General features: G+C 44.2%; 1 protein-coding gene across 9 annotated transcripts in view; it reads right to left on the bottom strand.

Moving 5' to 3' along the window:
• Positions 1-24801, bottom strand: part of sox5 (SRY-box transcription factor 5) — a 249566-nt gene that overhangs the window by 40357 nt on the left and 184408 nt on the right. For all 9 annotated transcript variants that reach the window (XM_039601285.1, XM_039601287.1, XM_031758484.2 and 6 more), the window contains one exon: positions 4010-4096. In XM_039601285.1, the coding sequence (XP_039457219.1) occupies positions 4010-4096 (87 nt within the window). The remainder of the gene's footprint in view (positions 1-4009; positions 4097-24801) is intronic.

The following is a 24801-nucleotide window of genomic DNA, read 5'->3' as shown; positions in this document are numbered from 1 at the left end:
TGGTCTGTGTTTACCCTGCAGTCAGCCAACCTCCTGCTCACATTTAGCATGGCCTGACCTTTGACTCCTTAGATCCTGACATACCAGCTCCATTACACACACACACACACACACACACACACACACACACACACACACACACACACACGCGCGCGCGCGCGCGCTTCCACACAGGGCCTAAATCATTCAACAGGATGTAGTTAGAGAGAGGCACACAGAGGCAAAATCAGTACGTGTGTGTGCGCCCATGTCTGGTCATACATACTGATGTTTGCCTACATGCCTTTGTGTTGTGTTGTGTGTGTGCGTGCGTGCGTGCGAGTGTGGAACAGCACAATCCCCCATTGTTCTTCAGCTGCTACCTTTAACAGGGCCACATTCCTGCACCAGTCAAACCAGATGAGGACGAGAAAAGAGGGAGAAAGAGAAGGAAACAGGGGATGAAAGAGGGGAGCCAGAAGACGAGATCTCGGGGGGGGTGGTGGTGTAGGCAAGGGGCCACGGCTGCTGACCTGGCCTTTGACCACTCGGGAAGGTGAGAGCCATCCATTTGTCTTCCCCTGTTGGTAGCTGCCGCCTCACCCACCGCCACCCCCACTGCACCCACCGACACCCCCTTTCCCCTCCTTCTCCCTCACTTCCCCCCGCACTCCATCCATCCGCCAACAATGAACAATAAAGGCAACTGTCGGGAGCACTGGCCGCTGGAAAAATAAACACGCCGCTGTCCTAACTCACAGACTCACCTTTGTAGAGCCAGAATATATGTGTGTGTGTGTGTGTGTGTGTGTGTGTGTGTGTGTGTGTGTGTAGCCAAAGCTGACCAAGACAAGAAAGAGCCTTGTGTTACAAACGTTGGCCTGTTCAAACGGAGGGGTGAAGGGGTGTGAAGGAAGGGGGCAAAAAAAAGAGAGGCTAAGAGGGGGGTTGCAAAGGTGAAAGGATGGATCAAAGGAGGCTTTTTATTGTAGGGCTTTCTTGTTAGGGTTAGCCTCCCTCTGCACACACATCCACACATATAGAAAATTGGTTCCAAACAGTGAGTGCGTGCGCACTGATGTGAACGGACATTCCTAGAACCAGGAGCCTGGAAGACGGTCCTCATTCTTTTTCTGCAAGCTGTTTCCAGCTCCCCTCTAATGCTGGGGAAAACGACACACTCACTAACTGAGACGAGATGTCGAAAATCTCCAATGCCGACATGAGGTGCCCCCGTCTTTTGCTTCTCATTCCTTCCCATTCACACTTTCAGAATTTCTGTGGTCAGCCCATAAATCAGCTCGCGTTGCCTTGTTTCCTCAGTTGCTGCGAGGCAGGCAGGTGGATCAATAACTGGTTTCCTCCATTGGTTTACACACATTTCTCCTTAGGCTGATTGCCGCGGCCTGAGCTTACCTACAAACTCCCCGAGCCGACACCAACTCTCTCCCTTTTCTCTCTCTCTCACACACGCACACACTCGTGCGCAGGGTAATTAACCAATTTGTAACAATGTAATACTTGTCACTGTGTTCGGTGCTAATTAATGACCCCGGCTACACTGATAACTCCCCCTGGGTAAGTAAGGAGGAGTGGGGATGAGATGGCTGAGGAGGGAGGGAGAAAGAAGAGGAGGAAATGGATTATAGATGTGAAGTAGAATAAGAAAATGCAGAAGATATGCAAAGAAGTATATTTACTTGGACACAAGAACTTAATTTCTTTGAATAATCAAATTAGTTAATATCATCAAGTCAATACTAAGGTGAGAAATTAAAGTACTTAACATGGTGGGTGTTTTGTGATAGTTTGTAGTAATAAAAAACACAGAAGAATTGGGTATCCTAATAAAGTTACTTATAGTCAGACCATTATATTGGATTTTATTGTTTATTTAAAGATAAATGAGAAGTTTAAAATGCACACAGTAAGTACATTACTTTAATGGTATTAGGAATACAACTGTTGCTCCTGTTAGCTATGTGTGTACCTGCCTGATCCTGTTTGCCTAATTTGTTTTAGGAAGACCAATCAACAATTACCTTCCCCTGACCGGTCAGTGGAACCAAGTGAAACTCCTCCAACTCTCTTGCGCTCTCTCAGCCGGTATCCTCTCCCCACACAATATCAGCTGTTCCTTTTAATTGTCGTAATGACTTGAAACCTGGTTTTGTCTCATTACGTATGGGTGGTGTACAGAATGAACCTAAAGCACCTAGATGGTCATATTAAACCTGAGTAAAGACAATAAAGATAACAAGGTCAGTGAATAAGTAATCTTTATGAGCCAAAAGCTCGGGTTTAACACTCCTTCAGAAGCTGTGTTTCAGCCAGTTTTTCTATTCTTCAGCCAAAGGAAGAGGATACCTCTGGTATCTAATCTCAGAGTCCAGAAGCCTAAACTACCTGGTGTTTGCGAGGGTCAGCCAATCACAAAAAAATGGCTTCAAGTACAAAGCTACTATTTAAGACTATAAATGGCACCAGTTTATTTTCTTTTTGCTGCTTTTCTCTTCCTTTCTCTTGAGCAACTAAGCAAAGTGATCATTTCACACTTTGGAACTGGATTTTATAGTGTCTGTACAGTACGACTGAATTCCATCATTGTGTATCCAAGTTTTAATCAAATTCCCACAACTTTATTGTAAAAAGGAATGCAGTGTAGAGATAAATATTTAGCAGAAGTAAAAAAGAAAAAGAAAACAGCTGTACAAAGATTATACCCCCCCAAAAAAGCATTTCCCCTCATATAAACATAATGATGAATAAAAATGTTATCCAGATTTCAAGCGATTGTTCTTATCTGCGCTGTCACTTTTTAGTGTGGGGCAGTGATGTTAATAGCACAACACTGTGGGGAGATTTATTCCAGTACTATGAGTTCCATAATTGTGTGTATGTGTTTCGCTATGTGAACCGCATGGGGCCTTTTTACCAATGTTTCTTCTCAATAAAGCAAACGGAGCAGGAGGCAGTGGCTCACTTTGTTCCCCACAAAATGCTCTTCAATGGAATTCGATGGGGGCAAAAAAAAAAAAAAAAAGTCAAGAGATGCGCTGACAGTGTGAGAGCAATGCGTGCGCTCACCTACACACTGACGCTATTAAAGCAAACACTTTACTATCTCCGCAGCTCTACCTTTTCTCACAGATTCTTATGTAAGACACGCACCGGCTTAACAGACACTAATGTGCATATGTGTGCTTCCGCTGCACACACACATTTCTCCCCAGCTGTTGGTGTGTGGTGCGCCAAGCGGGACGCCCCTACACAGAAATGTCAGCGCGGCAGGGAGCTGGGAAAAGGAGGTTTGATCAATGGAGCCCTGCTCTCGATGGCCACGCCGCTCTGTGAGGCTCTTTGATTACATATTGCTTTGCTTCCTAATGAAGCTCAATTACTGGAGGAGAACGACGGCTTTGCCCTGGAGTTACAGGGAATAATGGCCACAGTCTCTTCTGCCTCTCTTATATCTTTTTCCCCTCTCTCGCTTTCGTTGATTCTTGCTCCTGCATATTCACAGCACAGCTCCACTTGTTCCCTTTTTTGTATCCCCTGCTGCCCTCTGTCCTCCTCCGCCTGTGTCGCTCTTGGGTCTTAAGGAGGGTTGTTGTGGATAAAATGGTCGATTAGCAGTGAATTAACAGCGAGCTGCGAGACTAGCAGAGACGCCATTAACTTTTTTTTTTTTTTTTGACATGCTGGTCAAACGCACGAGATGAAGCAGGTGTCCTGGTTTAGTTCAGGGCAGATCAAGTTAATCTAGGATCACTTCATCTGAATTCAGTTCATATTAGTTCATTTCAGGTCAACTTTAACCTGAGCTGTCATCTTTACAATATGGCCCCATCACTAGATGAGGCCATATTGTAAAGATGACAGCTCATACCTTCCAAGCTTTAGGTCTTTCTGCCTCATATATTTAATCTAACTCTAGATGTTTTACTCCCACAATGGACATCGTCAGTGCCTCAATCAAGTTCACAGGGTTAAAGTCTTTAAGTTCTGGCATAATTTAGTTTTACCGTACCTTTAATTTCTCCAACGTGCCCTGAGCCCATGGCCAAAAGTTTATCCTTCCAGTCCTTTGACAACAGCCTCTCAATGCTGGGGGCCTCTGTTTAGGGGAGGATGAGGGGCAGGGGGGGCAGGGGAGAGGGAGAGAGAGAGGGATTCAGATGGCTGGCCAACATGACAATAAAGCTCATTTAAAGTCCATTTGCTGTAATAAAGGCAGCAGCGGCTCAGCCTAATGGCCGCATCAGCAGGAGAGAGAGGGAGAGAAAGGCGGAAAGAGAGGAGCTGATAATCGAAAGAGAGGAAATCTGAAAAACAAAAACAAGTGAGCGAAAAAGGGAGAGAGCGAGGGAGCGCAACGCAAGATAAAGAGAGAGACAAGTGGAGGAGAGGGGGGGGGGAGAGAGAGAGACGAAAAAAGAGAGGCTTTTTTCCCTCTCACCTGCTGCTAGAGAATCATTAGCCCTGTGGGCCCTGAGACAAAGAGGGCCTTAATGCACCCGCCACAATGGACACATTATCAGCTAGTGCTTTGTTTTCAACACACACTCCACACAGACCCTTACAGGCACACGCACACACAGACACATACACACGCACAAACCACTGCCTAAACACACACTCGCAGACTCACTAATTACAATCAAACTATGGTAACAGTTGTGCACACAAGTACACATACAGTGAGGGGAATGGAAATGTCACACGGGTGAGTGTACACTTGGAAAGATCCAATCCTAAGATGTGTGCACATATAAGCACCGGAAAAAAACAAACGCGTACGCAGATATATGGCCATGAAGCTAGAGTAGTCACCCTGTTGGCTGTGATTGACGTGAACGAGGAGGAGAGAGGAGTGATCAGACAAAAGAGGGAGAAAGAAAGAGAGAGTACTTTATTTACTGGGAGCCATCTGCACTTGGGATGGGAGGCCTTCCTAAGGAGAGAGGTTTTACACTTTGAGTAGGGAGATTAACCCTATCAGCCAACGCAAACACACACACACACACACACACACACACACACACACACACACACACGAATGTGCTCATACAGTATACGTGGCTCCACACATAGATGTATACACACTTGCAAACGCTGACAGCAGGAAAAAAGTTTGTTTGTCCCCGGATTATTTTTCTCCCCCTATAATGACAAGACTGATTTAAGAAAAGTCTTAATCTCGCTGGTGTGAGACAGCCTGCATGCATAAACACATACACATGCATACTGATGCACAAACACTCAGGCTTTCCACAGAGGAGAGAGGGGGGGATGTCCGGTGTGTTGAGTTGAACAGCTTAGTGCATCTTTTCTTCTAAAAGAGACATGAATGTACACATATCTGCCACACTCAACAACAAATCAGAGTACACAAAAAAGCAGCACTTTGCCTAAACTTCTTTCTTTCCTTCTCATCCCTCTATTTCCCTTTCTGTCCACAGTGGAGTGTTGACAAACCACCTGGAGATTTAAAGGATTTAAAACGACACCCGATCACCTGCAAACCTGCACGCAAGCTCCCCTCACATACACACACACTCAAAAAGTAGTTCGACGTGCCCTACATGCAACACATTAATTTCTGCCTCCCTCAAGGCCTGAATCAGGTCCTTTCCTCTGGCGTGGAGACGACAACATCCATGCCCTGCTGATTACAGTGAGCACACATTTGCAAAAAACACACAAACACACACCTCGGGATCAATGCTGAACTTCGAGCCAAGTCCACCTCTCACTTTTTCCTGTTCCTCTTCCCACTGTCCTTGCCCTGTTCTGTCCTTGAGTTTTCAACGCTGCCACTTAACCAGTAAGACAACAGTCCTAGTGCTTTCACTCAGAAGCCACTGTAGCCTTCAGGGAATCGGTTCACAGCAGGATGAAGGTAGGGCGAAGAGGAGGAGCACGAGTCGATAGAGAGTCTTTTGCAAAAACATGCATAGAAAGAGTAAAAGAAAGAGTGTGCTCCTGTGTCCCCCCCCCCACCCTCCACGACAGCTGTCTCACCATCACCCCAACAGGTGCTATTAGCCCCTGGCACTGCCTCTTTCTCTCTCTCCTTCTTTTTCTCTCTGTCTCTCACTCCCCTCCTCCCCTCCAGCCCCCTCTCCCTCAACAATGACAGAGGCTTTTAAGCCAAAGAGCTTTGACAAGTGAGAGGGAACAACAAATGGCAGTGTCGCCTGTTCTCTTTCCATTGCACTCCCTCTCTGTCTCCATCTCCTAGTTATTATTTTTATTTATTAACAGGGCTGCAGCCATTGTCCCCAGTGACAGGCTGGGGCCACTTTAACTATTAATAAAAGCCAAGAGGCTCTTTCATTGTGCGGCGGATGGCAAAATGGGAGGAAATGGGCAGGAGGAGCTGAGAGGGAGAGAAAACAGGGGATGAGAAGGAAAGAGAAGAGGGGATGGCGTGCTGTATCTTTTAGTGGGATGTTGATTGATGTGGCGAACACTAAGAGAAATGAACTTCCACTGTCAGCCATGACAAACTGCAAAAATACACACACACAGAAATAGAGGTCAATAACCCATGCATACATGTGTGAATCAGTTAAAAGGTCTGTTTGAACCATAGACTGTAAAAGAAAGACGAACATAGAATCTGTGATATCACTTATTGCTTTCTGGGCTTTGCATTTTGAAGCCACAATATTTGGGTGCTTGTTTTGGTACCAGAAGTAACCATAATCCAGTTCAGGAGTTGTCTCTTTGTGTTGTCTCTTTCCTTCACATTTTCCCTTCTTTAGTGAAGAGGATCCCTGCTCAGCTGATCAAACATAGGTATGATCCTTCATATCTTGATTTTGAAGGTGCAGACATGAATACAGGTTAACTTCTCTTCACCTTTGGTGTACTACATATGAGGCCAGTTTCTAGCCACATACACAAAACGCGATTAGGTGGAATTTTGTTGTCCACTGTGTGTTCAAAGTGGCAGGGCAACATGGCACCTTCCTCAAAAAGACACACACTCCTATGTATTTTTAATAGTTTCAGAGTTTATGAGATTGCTTTCAGAGATATACACATCGCATACTAATCAATGAATCTTTGTTAAATAACCTCAAAAAATGACCGACTGTACCATTTATACTTAAACTTTAAGTGAAAGGCTTTTAACCAAGGGAGACTGTGGGGATTAACGTGCTTTTGGAGCCACCCTAGTGGTCACTAAAGGAACTGCAGCCCCAAACTTTGTTTTTAAGCCCCAGAGGTTGCCGTTTGGTTTAGACACCCTGAAACTGTGACCTGTCTATGCATTATCTTCTGGTTCACTAGTTCATTATAAGCAAATCGCTTGTTTTTGTCTTCCTTCTAAAAAAAAACATATAAATATGTCCACGGCTGATGTTCCACAACAAAAACGACTTATCCAATACAAATCGGTTCTTGAAAGACTCTTTCCACCTCATTCAGTTTCAAGGATTTATTTCCTTCAACTCAGCATATGGAAATGCACTTAATTCACTCTTCATGTTCCATAATATTTTAAGAAGTCTTTTTTTTTTTTAAATAAAATCTGCTTGACAGCTGAATGGAAACATAGTAAGAATCTACTAGTGCTAATTACGGGCCAAAAATCACATAATAAAGGAGGAAGGCACAACACTTTCCATGAAAATACGAGACACTACTCCCTGTTTCTCTGACGTACGGGATGCTGAGTGTGTATGCGAGTATGTGTCTGTATATGTTGGTGTGGTGTGAGGTAAGCGGGTGGAGTCTGGTGCCCACGCACGGGTGTGGGTCACATATTTGAAGGGTTGGGTGGTGTGAGATGAGGGTAAGGGAGGATACCCCGTGACAAAAAATAAGGTGTGAGGGGAGTTTATTGTGTTAAAAGAAAAATTAGGGAAGAGGAAGTGTTGAAATTCAATACTTAGCTTGGTGAATCCACCGTGAAACTGCAGTTCTCTCCATTATTCTCTCCTTAAGTTGCTTTAAGGACGTAAATAATGTTGTAAATATCACACACACATATTCTGTATGAACATTCTCCAGCTCCTTGTTTAAACTGTATGATGTCTGCACTGAGTAAAATATCATCACACATCATTCTAGATGTTTTTCTGTGCATTTCCTTCAATTTATATTTTTTTGCTTGCGACATTTTGGCGCTTGAATCAATCAGAGAGGATTAGGCAGTTTCAAAAATCATCTTTCCTTGTTTTGTCTGTATGGTTTGGAGCGTACAGTACAAACAACTGGTGATCCCACTGTTGTATTTTCATGCGTAAGCGAATGAATTCATCCGAGGGCGACGTTCTGATTCGGATCCCGCACAGCTGAGAAGGATTCTGGGAAAAGCAGAGGGGGGAAAGCGCTGACAATAACTCTGGAATCGTCGGCTATTATTTTGGCTCATTGGCTCAAACGGAGTCAAGCTGCTGCCCTGCAGCCGAGCCAAAACAACCCCGTCCACCTGCCGAGAGACGGAGAGAGAAACTGTGTGTGTGTGTGTGTGTGTGTGTGTGTGTGTCTGTGTGTGTTGCAGCAAGCCCCCGTCCGGCTTTTGGATCCACAGTAAGCTTTTGGTTCAGGAGCTGCTGGAGAAAGGAGAGAGAGAGAGCGAGGGGAGGAGACTCAACCTCAGTCCAGCTTGCTCGGACCAACCTTACAAACAATGCCATCTCTCTCTCTCCCTCTCTCACTTTCTATTTTTCACTCAGACGTTTTGCCCTGAGTCACCAGAAGCAGCCAGCTCTATTTTTCCTATTATCTCATATTTGTGAAGACTGGAGACCTTTAAAGGAAAAGAGAGGGGGGTGGTGGTGAGGAGGAGGAGGAGGAGGAGGAGTGGGGTGTGTGGAAAGAGAAGGAAAGAAAAAGAGAGAGAGGGAGAGAGGGGAGGAAAAGAGAGAGTATGAGAGACAGAGAGCCCGGGTCCTCGGGTGCACAACAAAGGGGCCTCTGTGCCAGCGCCAGGCCCAGCCGGGCTCAGAGGAGGGTGGAGGATGAAGGAGGAGAACGAAGACAAGGAGGAGGAGGAGGGCCCACAGGAAAGGGCCCTGGCTTGGGACCCGTGGCCGGCGCTTATATCCCGCAAAACAGGCTCCACATTGACTTGGGCCTTGGCAGCCATGAGGAGACTCCATCTACTCCTCCCCCCCTCTAACCCCTTCCTCCTTCATTCTCCTCCTCCCCAACTGAGCAGGGGTCAGCTTTGAATAAGCAATTATACAAGCACTGGTGGAGTTTGTCTAAGACTGCCACCCTGAACACAGAAGTATTGAGATGGCAGGAAGAAGCAACAGAGAGGCAGCGAGTGAGGCACTGAAACGTGTGGTGACTTCTGCAGTTAAGAAAGAAAAAAAGCACACACGCACATTAGCTGGTGGCCATCACAGAGACAGAATAGGCATGTCTACATGTGATCTAAAGATTAGACTATAACTAGATTAAGGTAACTCTGTGCAACAGTCATGCAAACACCTTAACAAGGTTACCCTAAACGAATCAAAGTCAAAATCAGAGAAGCATAACTGATTTGACCTGCTCGTCATTTTGGATTTATAGCCTTAATCAGAATTGTTTCACGATACAACAACAGACGAAATTTCTTAATGCATCTAGACATTCAAGCCAGCCCTAAAACAAATCTGATTATTCTGATTACATAAAAGAACTAATCAAACTTTTACCTCGTATCTGGGTTACACACTGTACGAAAAAGACTTATAAGCACCAGTTTGAGGATGGAGTCAAACACACCTACACATGGATTCGTAATTAAGAACGATGTTTGATTCCAGATAGCTTCAAGCTGTAATTACCTGACTTAATGCTTCACCTAAAACAGATTTATTCCGGAATATCTATACTTACTCCAAAAAAGCAAAAAGGTTGTGTGTTACTATTTACAAAATTCTAGGTAACCCAATCTCGCAGCAGTAAAACGCTTCAACTTTAACAGTCTTCTACATTATGGAGGTGTTCAAAGAAACTTTTGAATTTGGAATACAAGTCCTCACTTATTTACACCCTCTCGATACCGCAGCTCTTGCTTTGCACAGACTGTCTACCCCTGACCCCCCCCTCATGCTGACGGCGCCAACATGCTCCATTACGAAATGATGATGTTGATATTTTGATGATCAATTCATGTCTGGTTGAGCTGGGCCATGTGTCTGGACACATTTTCATCGATTCCTTCTAAAGACAGTCCAATCGTTCCAAAGCAATGAGGATGGTGCCAAGATTATGGGCAGTCTCTTGTTTATAAAAAAAGGGAAAAAAGGAAAAAGAAACAGAAACAGGGGCACTATGTTTCAGAGAGGAGATGTATCAAAAAGCTTTTTGTCCAAGCCCACCTCGCACCACCACCTCCGCAAGGTTAGCTGCTAAAAGTACCAATTACTGGCTTGTTGTTGGGGAGAACGGTGCTTGGCAACAGTTGCCGCGGTGGCCGGGCCTCTGTGTAAACACTAAAATCCCTCTCCTCCTCCTCCTCCCTCCTTACTTTCTAACCCCCCCGCCCCCCCAGTGCTCCGTTTCTCCCACTGAAGCAGAGGATCGCAGCAAGAAACAGACAGAGGATGTGTGTGCGTGTGTGTAGATTCAGTCCCTGGTCGGCCTCAGTGTCCGCAGTGACTCTTCATTCAGAAGCTGCTCCAACTTTAGTTATTAATAAACACCCAGACCACTAGACTAGGGAGGACACCAGCACACGCAGACTCAAAGTATCTGGCATGGGCTCACACTGAACAAAATCAACTTCAGAGAGCTGTGAGGCTGTTTTTCACCTTTTAATGTAAGTTAGGTTTTTGGGTGAAGCGACGGGGAGGGTGGGGGGGACATATGGCCCTCCCCTGAAGTGCTGTGACAATCTCAGCTGTGTTTCGGTGCGACACACCTGTTAATAGAAACCGTCACACACGTTATCACTTGCCAAAACACCTGAAGTCTAACCAAGCGGGGCGCTTTATTTTAGTCTTAAGTTGTAGAAAAAGGACACGTTTTTGTTTTTTTTCTCTCTCGTGCTGCAAAAAGAAAAGATCGAACTCAAAACAACAGATGCAGCGGGACTTTTTTTTTTTGCATTCTAATATTAGGGATTGCATGGATGTATAGCAACATGTTTCCATTAAGTCCTAAGAATAGGCCGCGGCACATAAAGCGAACATTTACAAGGGTGTCAGTCAACAATTTAATAAATTGAAAATCCATTTATCTGAATGCAGAGTTCTGCCCTTCACTCCACTGCCTTTCCCTAACAGATGGTGTTGTGGGTGCTTATGTCCAATTTGATTTGAACCAAACCCTCAGCCAATTTTTACACTGGCATGAAATCTCAGCGAGCCAGATCCACACACTGGCAGTCAGAAATAGCAGCGGAGAGGGCGCGACATTGTGAAAGAACGATGAAGGGCAAAATCTGGAGCGACATTCGAGAAAGTCGCACAGAAACTTTTCCTTGTTGTTTCATTTCGCTTGTGTGTTGTTGCATTATTTTTTTTTCCTCCTTTCTTTCCTCCTCTGCGTGTTGTTTTTGTGCCGAGCCGGTGAAATTAGCGATGCTATCTTAATGCTGTGTTTTTGCGGGAGACAGAGAAACGTTCCTTTCACACACACAGACATACACACAGCATTTTCCCAATTGCCTCTGTGACCTCCATTATCATTAAATGGTGTTTGATAGGATCTAGACATTTGAATCCACTGCGGACTAATTCAGCTCAGCCCCTGATAGCCGCTGCCACCACACCTTATTAGGGACAAGCTATGGGACTGAACACAGATCCCATTTTCATTTTACTGCCTCATACTTTACAGGCTGAAGAGACCAAGTGTCAACTGAGGTACTGATAACCACCAAATACTGCCTGCTAATTGCCTGGTTAACAAACAGAGCCTCATGAGAGACTTTTGAATAGATAATAGAAGTTCACATGCAACAATGGGTCATGCTGTATTTAAAACTCAATGTATTCACTGAGGAGCCTCTGAAAAGCTGCTCTGTTGCCACATAAAAAACCCTGCATCTTGTGACTGTGAACTTTAAAAATAAATAAAGAAATAAAGAAATACAACTAAGAAAATCTCTGTTTTACCTTTAGATTTTTTAAATGATCCAATATGTTTTCGGCCTGTTTAACAAGAGTTCAAATAAGGCTCGTGATGTAATCTTTCAACTAAACTATGTAAATCGCTAAAATTAGGTTTTCAGCATCTATTAGTTACTTGCAAATTCAATGCAATTTACCTGAAGTCTTAACTTTCATGGAAAAATCAGATTCATACCAATGAGCTGTGGCTCAACCAATCAGATAAGCCATCTAAAGAAAAAGAAAAAAAAAATCATTAAATGCGTTTCTATAAGGATGGAGTTAAATACTAGGGGCCAGTGCTCTTAATGCATGCACATCTCTCCCTGTCAAAAGCATCCTGTTAAAGTGGGCCAAGGCATGTGAACCATGTGTGTGTATGTGCGCGCGTGTGTGTGTGTCGCACACAGTGGCTCAGGCTGCTGTAATGGAAAATGACACTTGCAATCTGTCTCGTGGCAATAACCCCTCTTCAGTGCTCTTGTCTCCACTCCATGCACACACACACACACACACACACACACACACACACACACACACACACGTGTGCACGCAACACACTCGACGTCTCTGTCACTGCAGCAGCCCCCGGGCCGTCCTTGTCACTGCACAGCTTTATTGCATCACTTTAACGTGACAACAAAAGAAGACATTGTGTATTGGGCCTGCCGAGTATAGAAGGGGAATGGACCCACGCATTAACTACACAACAGACAGACGGCGAGTGCGCGCTTCTGTGCGCGTGCACGCACACACACACACACACGCACACCAGCAGCGTTTTCTCTTGCGAGTCATGACATTTTTCGTCTGCCTGTCAAAGCAATGACAGAGAGACAGACAGAACAGCAAGACACTGCTGACACACTAATGCTGTTTTGCATGTTGGAAGCCTATTCAAACAGCGCTGAGCTGTGACTTTAACCTCTTCTGTGTGTGTGTGTGTGTGTGTGTGTGTGTGTGTGTGTGTGTGCGCGTGCATGTGAGACTGATGGGTGAAGACCGTTATTTCTGATGCTATCATAGTTTTGGCCCTGTGTTGGCTGTTTGATTGACAGTTGGCTTGGCTTTAGAGTGGCTTTGCTTTGCCGGACGGCGGAGGCGGGATCCGCCTATTCCAGTTAACGCGGACGCTGCTGACAAGAGCAAACAGACGCGCACACATGCGCACACACTTCTCCCTCTGTTTATGTGTCTGTTTGAGTCTTGATATCCATCTCTGTCTCTTTTTTGTCTTTCTTCTCTATGTGTGAATGTTTGTTCCATCTGTGCGCTGAACGGCTTGAGACAGAGCATGTTGTAAAGTCTTAAGAATAGCCCACATTGTCCTGTGTGCAGCTCAAAGATAGGGCGACAGACATGTGAGAACCATTAGACCAATGGCAACAACAGTCCAAACAGCAGTGGAATGTTCTGCTGACTAGCATGTGTGTGTTTGCGTGTGTGTATGTCTGACCTGTTGGAGCCTTATGGGTCACCGTGCTCCAATTACTCGGGCATGTCAACGTCGCTCCTTGTAAATCTTTTCCTATTCTCAAGTTTTCCTGGCAAGATTACGCCGCTGTTAGGCGAAGAAATAAGTTTGGTTGATGAGATGCCTCGTTGATAACAACTGATGCTGCTGGTTAGGTCACGTTTAGATCACTTAGCCATCTGTGGCTAGCAAATAGGAAGAGTAAAACTCACGCATTAAATGACAGAGTTGTGGGTGTCTTTGCCTTTTACAAAGCACACTACAGAGATAGACAGAAAGGAAGGGGGAAAGAGATTTGAACCAATGCCTCTGCTGACATTTGAGCAACTTGATATAATTAACCTATAATGACGTAACAACAGTGAAGTAGAACAATAACCCTGTGGAGGTGACGGTGATGTCATCAGGGTTACTGTATTTCCCCTCAGTCTTTAGACTTACAATTTTTAACAAAAAGTATCAAATACAAGTTTGCAAGTCAACTTTTAGGAGGCAACGAGGTGCAGTTTGGGAGCTGGAAGACAAAATATTTTGGAACTGCTTTAAACGGCTCCTTTCTAAAGCTGTGAGCTGTGCTTGACGACCGTTTCAGACATATTCACTCACACTGAAATCATCCAGAGCCAGCAGAAGAAAAACCTGCCTGAAACCAAGCCTTTAGAGACGTCTGGAGCCCGAGCTTTTGCCTCACGGCGATTACTTGTACAAAATGCTGACCTTATTATTTGAAACTTTGGTCTTGTTTAATATGAACATCCACCACTATACAAGTAATATATAATAGAAGATAATAGTGTAACAGGTCTACTCACTACGAGCTGAAGTTTGAAGTGGGTTAAAACGGCTGTCAAAAAATTCAAATTCAATTTACTCAAAGCCAAAATCTGATTGGAATATCTGCTACGACACTGCTTCAGCTTTTCTTTGGAAATAAACTAGAAACTAATGAATGACTCCGATGTTTATCAAAACATATTGTGGTTCTTTTTTTATTAAATCAACCCGCGCTTAATCTTATCATTCATATCTTTTTCAGAACAAGATAACTGAGTCAAGTCGGGTGCATGAACTCTATTGATAAATATCACATCACATTTATTGTAAACCCTCATAAACACAACATGTTGTGTTGGTACTTATTTTCTTCCTGAACATTCCTGTCTGTGTTGACCCTCTTTTCCTCCTTCTCCCACAAGACACCCATGACTCCTTGATTGGACTAATTGTCCTAACAACGTTTGGCTCACTGGAAACTGGAGACTACAGTGGGGTATAATAACCTTGGAAATAATTTTGTTAGTGTAATTCAACAAACCAACAAAATGGACGAGGAGGCCGTGATCTGCAGTAAAATGGGGTAAAATATGGTTCAGTTGGTGGGTTAGAAAACGGCAACAAGCGTAAACTAACAATCTGATCGTGGGATTGGGAGGCAGGGGGGGTACAAATAGGGCTCAATATTAGAATATGTGAGTTTGGGAGAAAGAGTGCCAGATACATCAGCACCACCTTAAAAACAAGCCTCTCTGTGTGGCTCTCCTTAAGCCACCATCATGAGACTGAACTTTAAAAAAAAAGAAGATAAAACATGACTATATGATTTAAATTGGAAACACAGAGAAAGAGAGGCACCAGTATCACCACTACAGGGCCAGCAACCCACCATATGACACACAGAGACACACACGTGTACCTCCAGTGAGTCTGCAGTCTCTACCCACATCTGATGGAACCCTAAATAGCACTGTTACTGATCGCTGATATTCATGGTTGATCATCATTTTAAATCATCATTTTACTAACAAAGTTTAACAACAAGGAACCACATTCTAAATTTAAACAACTGACAGGCAGAAATGGTTGTGAGTGTGTGTCGGGGTTAGTGTGTGCCAAAAAACAGGAGAAAGAACAACTAGAACTACAATCACATGTTAAAATCAAGCACTTACAGACAACAGCAAAAAAGAAAGGAAGGAAGAAGTATGAAGGGAAATGGAGAATGTGGATATCATATGTTGCTTTAGCAATGTAGTAACTAAGCTAATACAAACCAGTCTTTCTGAAGGTTTCTCATTAACTACACAAACACATATAATCAGCTAAAGAAAATGTGTCGGGATAAGAATTTGAAAGGCTAGCATTTGGATTTTGTAGCATAACATTTAAATAACTGACTGGCTACAAGCTTTAAAACATTTCAAAGTTAGTTCTTCATCAAATGTCCTTTACTTGAATGTACCGATTGTGAACATTTGGGTTGACGCCAGTATTTTTGCTGTGTTTCTATAGTTATCTATTCTCTCTTTTGTGCAGGAAATCTTAAAAAAAACTTAAAAGGAGAAAACTGTTGTGTTTCACACGATCGGAAAATTTACAAAACTGAAAAAAACTGATTTGGTAAAAGAAATTGGCAGCTGACATCAGTAAATGTCATTTTATTTGCTCTTATCCAACAAGGCCAACACAGAAATTCAGCTGCTACATCAGTGGTTGGTTAGTACTACATGTCTTTTATTATCATTTTTAGACAAATATCTAATTAAAACTAACTTTTGAATAACAAACTGCTTAATTTAAAATCCCAAAATGGTTAAGTGGTGTCTCTTCACTTCAAAGTAACTGTCCACAACAGGAAGACTTTTAGCATCATCATTTAGTGCGCCAAGATTTCTTCTATTAAATTAAGGGACTCACAAGAGTCATATTTCCTGTCTGCTAAATGCCCGCTCCCATGGTTTACAGCCCCGAACACAACTTAAGATAATGCTGGTAAAGTCATTCTTTGAGTTTAGAAAATTCATCGAGCCCCACTCTGAACATTAAACACTAGTCTTCTTAACTGGAACCAATTTAAACCCTCACAAAAAAGCAAACTGTGTGAGTATTGTTATGGTTAAAGACAAAAAAAAAGACCCCTTAAAAGATGACCGTCTAAGTGAGTCTTTAGCAACTCTGGCAGTGTATTAATGATCACTGCAGTATCTTGTCATATACTCTTTTATACTGACTGTCTGTGATGTTTTGGAAAGGCTACAGAAACACACACCTGGGTTATAGAGAAGACTGGCATACAACAGCTGATTTGCTCTGTCAGTATTACAATGAGCCAAGAGGCCAAGTGCTTGTGTGTGTGTGTGTGTGTGCACGCGCGTGTATGTGCGTGTGTGCAAGCACACTTGCATCTGAGCATGTTTGGATGTTTGAATATGTGTGTGTATGTGTGTGTGTGTTTGTGTGTAGGTGACAACTCCAGCCCCAAACTGACTGGCATCTGGCGGTGGCAGTTGTTTTAACAGCTGAGCTGACAGCATTAATCCGAACGCACCCAAATCAAAAGGAGACAACACCTGTTCACTGCTCCTGAGCCCAGCCGAGGAAAAGATGAGGGGGGGAGAGGGAGGATGGGAGAGAGAAAGACGCAGAGCGAAGTATGAATGAAGGCAGGGAGTGAAAGAGATGGAGGGTTAGTGATTAGAAGCAGGTGGAAAGAGTGATGGGGACAAAGGGAGGTGGAAGGAGAAAGATGAAGGGAACGTGGTGGAGAAGGCAAATTTAGGCAAAGATAGGAGAGGGGTAAAAAGCACGGAATGAGTGAGAGAAGAGAGAGATACGAGGGAAGGATGGGATTAAAAAGCGAAGGAGGGGATGGGGAGAAAACGATGAGAGCGGGCATACTGCCAGGCAATACACACACGGCACTCTTTCCCTTGAGCGAAGCGGAAAGGGGCAATGGGCCAAACAAGGAAGGAGGGGGAAAACAGAGGGAAGGGAGGGGGAGAGGTGAATGGATGGATCCCACAGGGAGACAGAAAGAGGGAAAAAGGTGGGGTGTGGGGTGGCAGACAGAGGAGAACAGCAGCGATCTACCCAGAAGAAAATCAGAGCTCTGACTCGAGTCGCTGATGGTGACCGCTCTGCTGGCCAAGCAGCAGGGAAAGAAAAGAATGCAGCGCAGACCCTTGCTCCTTAACATCTGGCTCAAATAAGGCCGGGGTCATGCTGTAGGCGCAGGTCGTGACCTATGCGGCTGACAACACAGACACCGCCACTTCATCTGCAGGACCTTACCCCTTTGAGCAGCCAGCCCGGGGTTAATTAATAAAGACCTTGTGGCTTCAAAGACTGACACACTGACTGGCTGCTGGACCAGACTAGGACTGGCTTCCTGACACACTACAAGACAGATTTGTTACTCTCTGCATGCTGAAGAACACCACCTTAATATCTGTGATATAGGAGGGAACAGAAACGGTGGGGCTGGCTCGTGGGTGGTGATTACGTGGATAGCTGGCGTGTGGCCATTCGCTATCCCTGATGCATCATGGGAAGCTCTGACTCCTTGGTCAGGTCAAACAGCTTGGTGCATTTATCATGAGTATGGTGACACACTTGAATGTATGTGTGTGCAGACAATCTAACCAGAGCTATGTGGTGACATCAATCCCACGCCTCCAATCAGGTTGTTAAAGCCCCTTTACATCCATGTCAGGCTTTAAATCCTGCTCTGGACGCTGCTGACATGGGCGAGAGCGGACTACAGCTCTGACGCTTTCACATCTGTGTTAGAGCTGAGATGTAAAATTGCACTAAGCAGATTGTGCTACTTTGCAACAAGCCTACATGGATTATACAGGGAAAACCGGAGTGCAGTCCCTTACACACATACTGTATACGTTACCACGATGTACAGCAACAGATTTGGCTAATGTATGGAATAAAAAGTACAGAAAGTCTGCTAATAAACTAATCACATAGGATACTCACTCCTGTTTAAAGTATATATTTTATATCCTACAGAAGCCTTATACATTGGCCTGAAAGTATTGATGTGCACCTGCGATAAAGGACCTCTGTATGGGTCAAATAGATACTAAGCATGTATATAGCTCTATGAATTATGAATTATGAGGTTTTTATCAGCACCAGAGCACATTAAGCACATTGTTGTTCCCAGTAAGGAAATGACAGACCTGTAATTACCTGAGAAATACAAAATATAAAACAGGCAGCTCATACACTACAGCAAAGCATATATGTTACTCAAGTTCTCAAAAGCATAACTTGTGAGCAATTTCCACCTATTTAAAGTCAGCTCAGTGCCTTCCTGTGCACGCACTACAAAATGTACACATTAAGAGAAGTTTGTGGAAACCTTGCAGCTAAGTGATACCTTTTTATATTTTGTTGTGGCAAAGAGTCAAGAGAAAAACTCGAGCATTTCTTTCCAAAATGCAACATCCACCTACTCACAAAGTAACTGCTGGTATGTCACTAAACTACTTAATGGAAGATTGTTGAAGTTGTTGGCTAACTTGACAATTTTTCTCACAAAGTAAAAATGTTGGAGGGCGCAGTTATTTGGCCCCTTTGAAAAACTGGTTGAACTCCAAACAGCAATTGCACCACAGTGTTTCTCAGAGTGTTCTTGTTGCTTAAGTGCCTCGGTGAAAAGTTTGGAGATTTTCTGCCGCATTTCATATCCTTTTGATAAAGTAATTGAGGGACAAATGAAAGTCAGCGCACTCTGCACAAAACTCATTAATCTTGCAGCCATTTTGCAGCATAAAAACATTCCTCTGACTCTCCATGGGAATGGGAGAAAAGACCAAAAGGAAAATGAGAGAAAAAGGAAGAAAAACAACAAGCGGGTGTGCAAATGAAGAGAGTTTATGAGAAAGCTGAATAGATAAATCATGGATTCCGCTGATTTGGTCATGGGACATGATGCTGAATGGAAATTAATGGGTGAGTGCCAAAACACTGGGGCCTGTCTAATATTTGGGAGTTGGGCCTTTATGTGAGACTCACACAAATACACGCACACAGAAGCCCAAACATATCTATGAAGTGTACTTGTAGCACACATGCACAATTACAATCTCACCTTGAAGAAACGCACACCTCTTGCCCAACTCATCATCAGATATCAACACACACACGCACAAACACACACACTGTACTCTAGGACAGTCAAACTGTGACTAGGTCACAGCAGCTAAGCTATGGAAGCCCCGGCTGATTCATGAAGCTTGAGCCTTTGTCCTTAACTTAATGCCACGCCGGGGGGGCAATAACACACACAGGCGCACACACACACCTTAAGAAAAACCACAGGACCCTCTCTCCTCTGTGTAAGCGCTTTTATGCTCATGTATTGGACAAAAGCTGGGGCACTGCTTTTCCCCTCAAAAACACAAACACACACACACTATTCATCTACTTAATATTGCTCATCTGGACACGGAAGAATGGCAGAAAAAGAGTTTCATCCTCAGCGATTGTCTCGTGCAACGCTGGAGAGAGAATGCAACGCTGAAAAGCGGACGCAAAACAATTCAATGAGAAAAGTGACTTGAATGCGCCTTTCATCAAGCCAACAATGGCCGGCCCCACAATAGGCCTCAGGTTCGCCCCATGACGTTGCCTGTTTCTCATGCCACAAAAGGAGAAAGAAGAAAGAACGAAAAAAAAGGAAAAGAAAAAGAAATGCCAAATTGACTCGATTTGAATTGTGAGCCATGTCCATGATGATTTTTTTCCCCTTTCTATAACAAACCCAGCGAAGTTAACTGGCACAATGAGACTCGGATAAGTGGAGAGAACGATAAATAAAAAGGTTTGGTTTTCTTGGATAAGCAACATGAGGCGTCCGCTTTTTCCTGCTTCAAAGTGAGTTTTATTTCAGCAAAAGGTTGTTGTTTCTTTCTTTTCTTTTCTTTTTTAAATGTGGAGATCTTTCTAAGCAAAGAATGTTTGAATTTTTACTACTGAGGGCTTTCTCTTTTTCCACCAGGTCACCGAATAGGTGGTGAAGCACAAAACACGAGTCCACATCTCGCTAGGAAAGAGTTCAAGGTAGCGGCAGCCTCATAAGCGTGGTGTCAACTTCTCTTCGGCAAATGCTGTCCGTACATTTGGAGCGCTTTGGTTGGCGAATGAGAAAAATCATGCTTTTTCTTGCTTTACCCCTTCATTTTTAGCGAGCTGACAAAAGCAAAAAGGAAAAAAAAAAAATCTCTTTCAACGTCCCCCCTTGGTTTGGTTTCACTTGCCTTCCTTTTTCCCAGTGCGACAAGAATAATCGCGGCAAACAATGGCTGCGAGATTCCTGCTGCACTTCATGTTAATTTATACAACTAACTAATTACCAACAAAGGGTGGAAATCACATAAAGACGTTCAACCCGCTCCCACGCTAGGGGTGTGAACCTGCTGCTGTGTGTGTTTAGATCCATATATGTGTGTTGCAGTCTGCAAATTCCCCTCAGGGATCTGTGCTTAAAAAAAAAAAAAATCAGAGGTCTGTGTGATGACTTGCAAGGGCCGTAGATGCCATTGTTGATGTTTATAGTGTGTGCATGTGTGCAAGTGTGTTTGACGTAACCCCCCAGATAGCAGAGAAGAAGTAGGATTAGGCAAAGTGATGATGAGGAGGGGGTAGAGGGGAGGTGACGCGACTGATGGACGGATGAACAAGAAACTGCCTCGATCCCTCCACTTCTCTGCCTCCTTTTTTCCCCCTCCCTTTCATTCTCTCTCTCTGTCTTCTTAGGAAGAATGTATCCGCCCTTCCCATTGTCACCCATTGGAGTGTACGCAGGCGTGAGGGAGCTCCGGCCACTGTGCGCCTGTGTGGCACAATGGCCTCGCCTAAGTGCTGTCCTATAAAATGCCTCAGTGCTCTTTAAAAGCAAGCCCCGGGTACCCCTCCATGTCTTGAAAATAGATGAAGTGCTGTGTGTACATGTGCGAGCATGTGTTGGTGAGTGTGTGCTGCATGACATCTGTCACTGAGTTGGCATTTTCAGTATGGAAACCTGTGCCTTCAAGGAGCTCGGGGCAGCAAGTACGCTCAGCCGTAAAATACCGTTTTGGTTGACCTCGAGGTTGCAGGGCTGCAGACCGGCGTGTGAGGTTACAAGTGTGTGGGTACGAGTGCGTCTCTTGTTTCTGTGCATGTATGTACAAAATTAGGTGATAAAGAAGAGTGGCAAGGCTCTGACCTCAAACATGCACGCTGGCTCGCTGAAACGACAGCGTTGCCATTTACTGACCCCGACAAAGACTCTGACAGGAGAGACACATGCATCAAATACAGGACAGTATTATTGCTTGTAATCTCATTCATATCGATGGCAGTAGACTCAGGTACATTTTTCTTTTATGCAAATGTTAACGTTTACTGTCAAATTACTACAAAACTCTTTCCCAAGTGGTATAAAGGAAAGGAAGTGTCACACTAAGAATCCAGTTTGCTGCAGACTTTAAATAAAAAGCAAATACCTTTAAAAATATATTTCAAGGCTGTCTCTTGTTTTTCTCAAATCTTCAAATGCTAAAATGCCTAAATGTCCTCAAGTTGAACGGACAGCTCACCCCAGAATTTAATTTACATAGCTTTCCTCTGGCCTGTGGTGCTATTTATCCATGTAAACTGCTGTGGTGTGAGCTGCCCAGTTTTGGAGACATCTGCTTTCTCTTAAATGTAATGGAATGAAATAGGCCCTGAGGTGCCCAAAGCACCAAGGGAAAAAAAAGTACCTAAAAAAGTAAGCTACAATGTTTCTTTCTTGAAATAATAATAATGCACTTTAATGATATACATAATATAACAAGGTGGTTGCTGAAAGAATAGCTTTGAGCCTCCTTATAGTGTAATCACATTCATGTAGCAACTATTTTCATTCTAGGAAACTACACCTGGCGAAACATTGAGATGGTGCGACAGGATGTAAGCATTAATGGTGTCTCCCTCACCTGCTCTTTGCTTCTTTTAGCTGTTCATAGATGGTAAAAAGTAAATACTGTCCACATTAAACTATTTGCAACAAGATTTTTGACTTTTCTGAGTAACTGGGTCTCAGTTTTTACAACAGAAATTAAGCTAAATACAAAGTCGAAAGTTGTATCTACCAAAAAACACATACAGCAGATTCTCTGAGCAACTTCAGGCTGGGAAGCTTTGTTTATCCCTGTAACAGCTGAAGCTAAAAAAGGAAAAAAAAAACATAAAAAAAAAAAACAATCCCAAAGGCCATGAAGCCCCAGTGACTGGTAGCTGTAGCTGGGTAGCAGAGGGTCAACAGACGGGTCCAGAGATGGAGCTCAGCTGGCACTTAATGTGCGAGCCACTTACAGTCAATGCCGCCATGTAGTGAGACGAGGAGAGGAGAAGAGAGGAGAGAAAAGGAGAGGAGAGGAGGCTGAGTGTCTGGTGAAAGTCCAGGGCAGTGGAGGCACCACTCCAGGGGCCGAGAGGAACATCTGTGCCCCATTTAGTGATGTTACTCCTCCTTTTAATTCCCCTCATTTTTCTTTTTGCAGCTTATAACTTCTGTCTGTCTGTATGTCTGTCTGTCTGACTGGGCTAATAGGTTATCACTGGGGGTTGCTCTGTGGCGTATGGGTCACAAAAGGTTAAATGATGACTCCAAGGTAACTGTCCAGGTGTGCATGCGTGTGCTCGTGGAGCCATCTCTCTTGGGTTTCTGCACCGTGTCTCCTCTTGACCCCGAGCCTCCTGCCATGCTCTGCACTCTGCGCTCATACTTCCACGTAATGGCACAACGCGCACACTCCAGCACGAGCCGCTTGCCTGACGGCCTCTCGCATCGAGTTGAACACACAGGAACACACATGCACGCACGCTTTGTCATGGCATTTTTATCTTCGCCTTGTCACTGCTGAAGAATTTATTAAAGACAGAACGCTGTGTGTCTGTGTGTGTGTGTTTGCACATGTTTTGTAGCAGTGTGTTTGAGAGAGAGTCCGCGTGTGTGTGTGAGTATCTCGCGGGTAGCAGGTGGCCGTGGATTAAGACAGGAGATGAATGGAGAGAGCAGGAGAGCGGTGGAGCATGGTTGGGCCAGGCCATGGGGGACAACATGGCTAGTCATTTATTAGAGGCCAACACACACACCTTACATGTATGCAACCAAATGCAATCCTTCCCACAGCAAACACACACACACTTTCTGCCACAAATACATATGCAAATGCACATGCGCAAGTATATGTGCTCCCAAAGGCTTTAACAGCACTCACACTGACCTAGTATCTACTATCTCCATTCATCTAGCCTAAGTAGAGCAGCACTAGCCACAGACACAAAACTAAATCTTTCAAACTTAAGGCATTCTTAGCGAGCGTGAGTGTCTGTGTGTCTGTGTGTGTGTGTGATGTCTAAAGAGCTCAGGGCCTGCCTTCGATAAGTCAAGCCCCTCTTTCTGTTTCAAGATGTTTATCGTTTTCTGACCCATTTTGTGTCCCTGGCCCCTTGTTCACATCCCTCCTGGTGTCAATGTTCGTACACTATGAATGTGCATGTGTGTCTCATTGATCCAGCTGGAGGCTTTGTTTGTGTGTGTGTGTGTGTGTGTGTGTGTGTGTGTGTGTGAGAAAGAGAGAGAGAGAGAGCAGTAATATTCCAGGCCTTTCATAATGATTAAAGCCTTCATTAAATTTTCATCCCAACCTGCTGTTTGCTGCTAATGGCCTTTGTGAGCCACACAGCCAAACAATAGCTAGCCGGGCACAGAAAAGGGATTTCTATCTCACGTTCAATACTGCCCCTCATCGTCCCCCCCCCCCACTTCCTCCATTTCCCTCTGCCTCTCTTCATCTTTTCTCAGCCTCCTTTTTCTTCCTTTACTCTCTTTTCTTTTTTCCTTAGCCTGGGTTGGTGTGTGCGTGCTGGGTCTTGAGGCGCTGGGGCCTTTTGTTAGCGCGTCTCATTTAAACATAGAGAAGCTAATGCTCCAGGTCGGTTTGGATGCTGCTCTGCTGTGGCACTGTGCTAATGGGGTCTGTGAAGACACTGGTCTTTCTCTTCTTCACTTTCCCTACCTTCACCTTCCGTCTCCTCCTTCCCCTTCCTCCCTCTCTCACTCTCCGCTGGCTGACTCATAAAGATCCATTATTGTTGTTTTTTTCCTGTGCAGCCGGTTCACGAGGTCCAGTGAAGCAGCGAACAACCCAAAACACACCTCAATTACAGCTCAGCTCGACAAACAGTTCAGTTTTTCTCTCTTTCTTTTTTTTTTTTCTTAAAATGTGCCACAACAGGCCTCTCTATCGACTGGAATAAAAACAACCAGACAGCGAGAGCTGACCAGCAGTCTCGGCCTTTTGAAAACTCGGCAGAAAAGCCTGGAAAATAAGGTTAGTGCATCGCAGCTTGAAATGAAAGCCTGTTGATGTACTGGCGGAATACAAACACATAATGCACCTACACTTTAAAGGCAAATCCACACTGCACCACTGAGCTGTTTTTTCACCTTTT

This window comes from Oreochromis aureus, linkage group 17, assembly GCF_013358895.1.
Source record: "Oreochromis aureus strain Israel breed Guangdong linkage group 17, ZZ_aureus, whole genome shotgun sequence".
Classification (NCBI taxonomy): Eukaryota; Metazoa; Chordata; class Actinopteri; order Cichliformes; family Cichlidae; genus Oreochromis; species Oreochromis aureus.
Note: the sequence above shows the minus strand (reverse complement) of the source record. Positions and strands in the feature narration are given on the sequence as shown.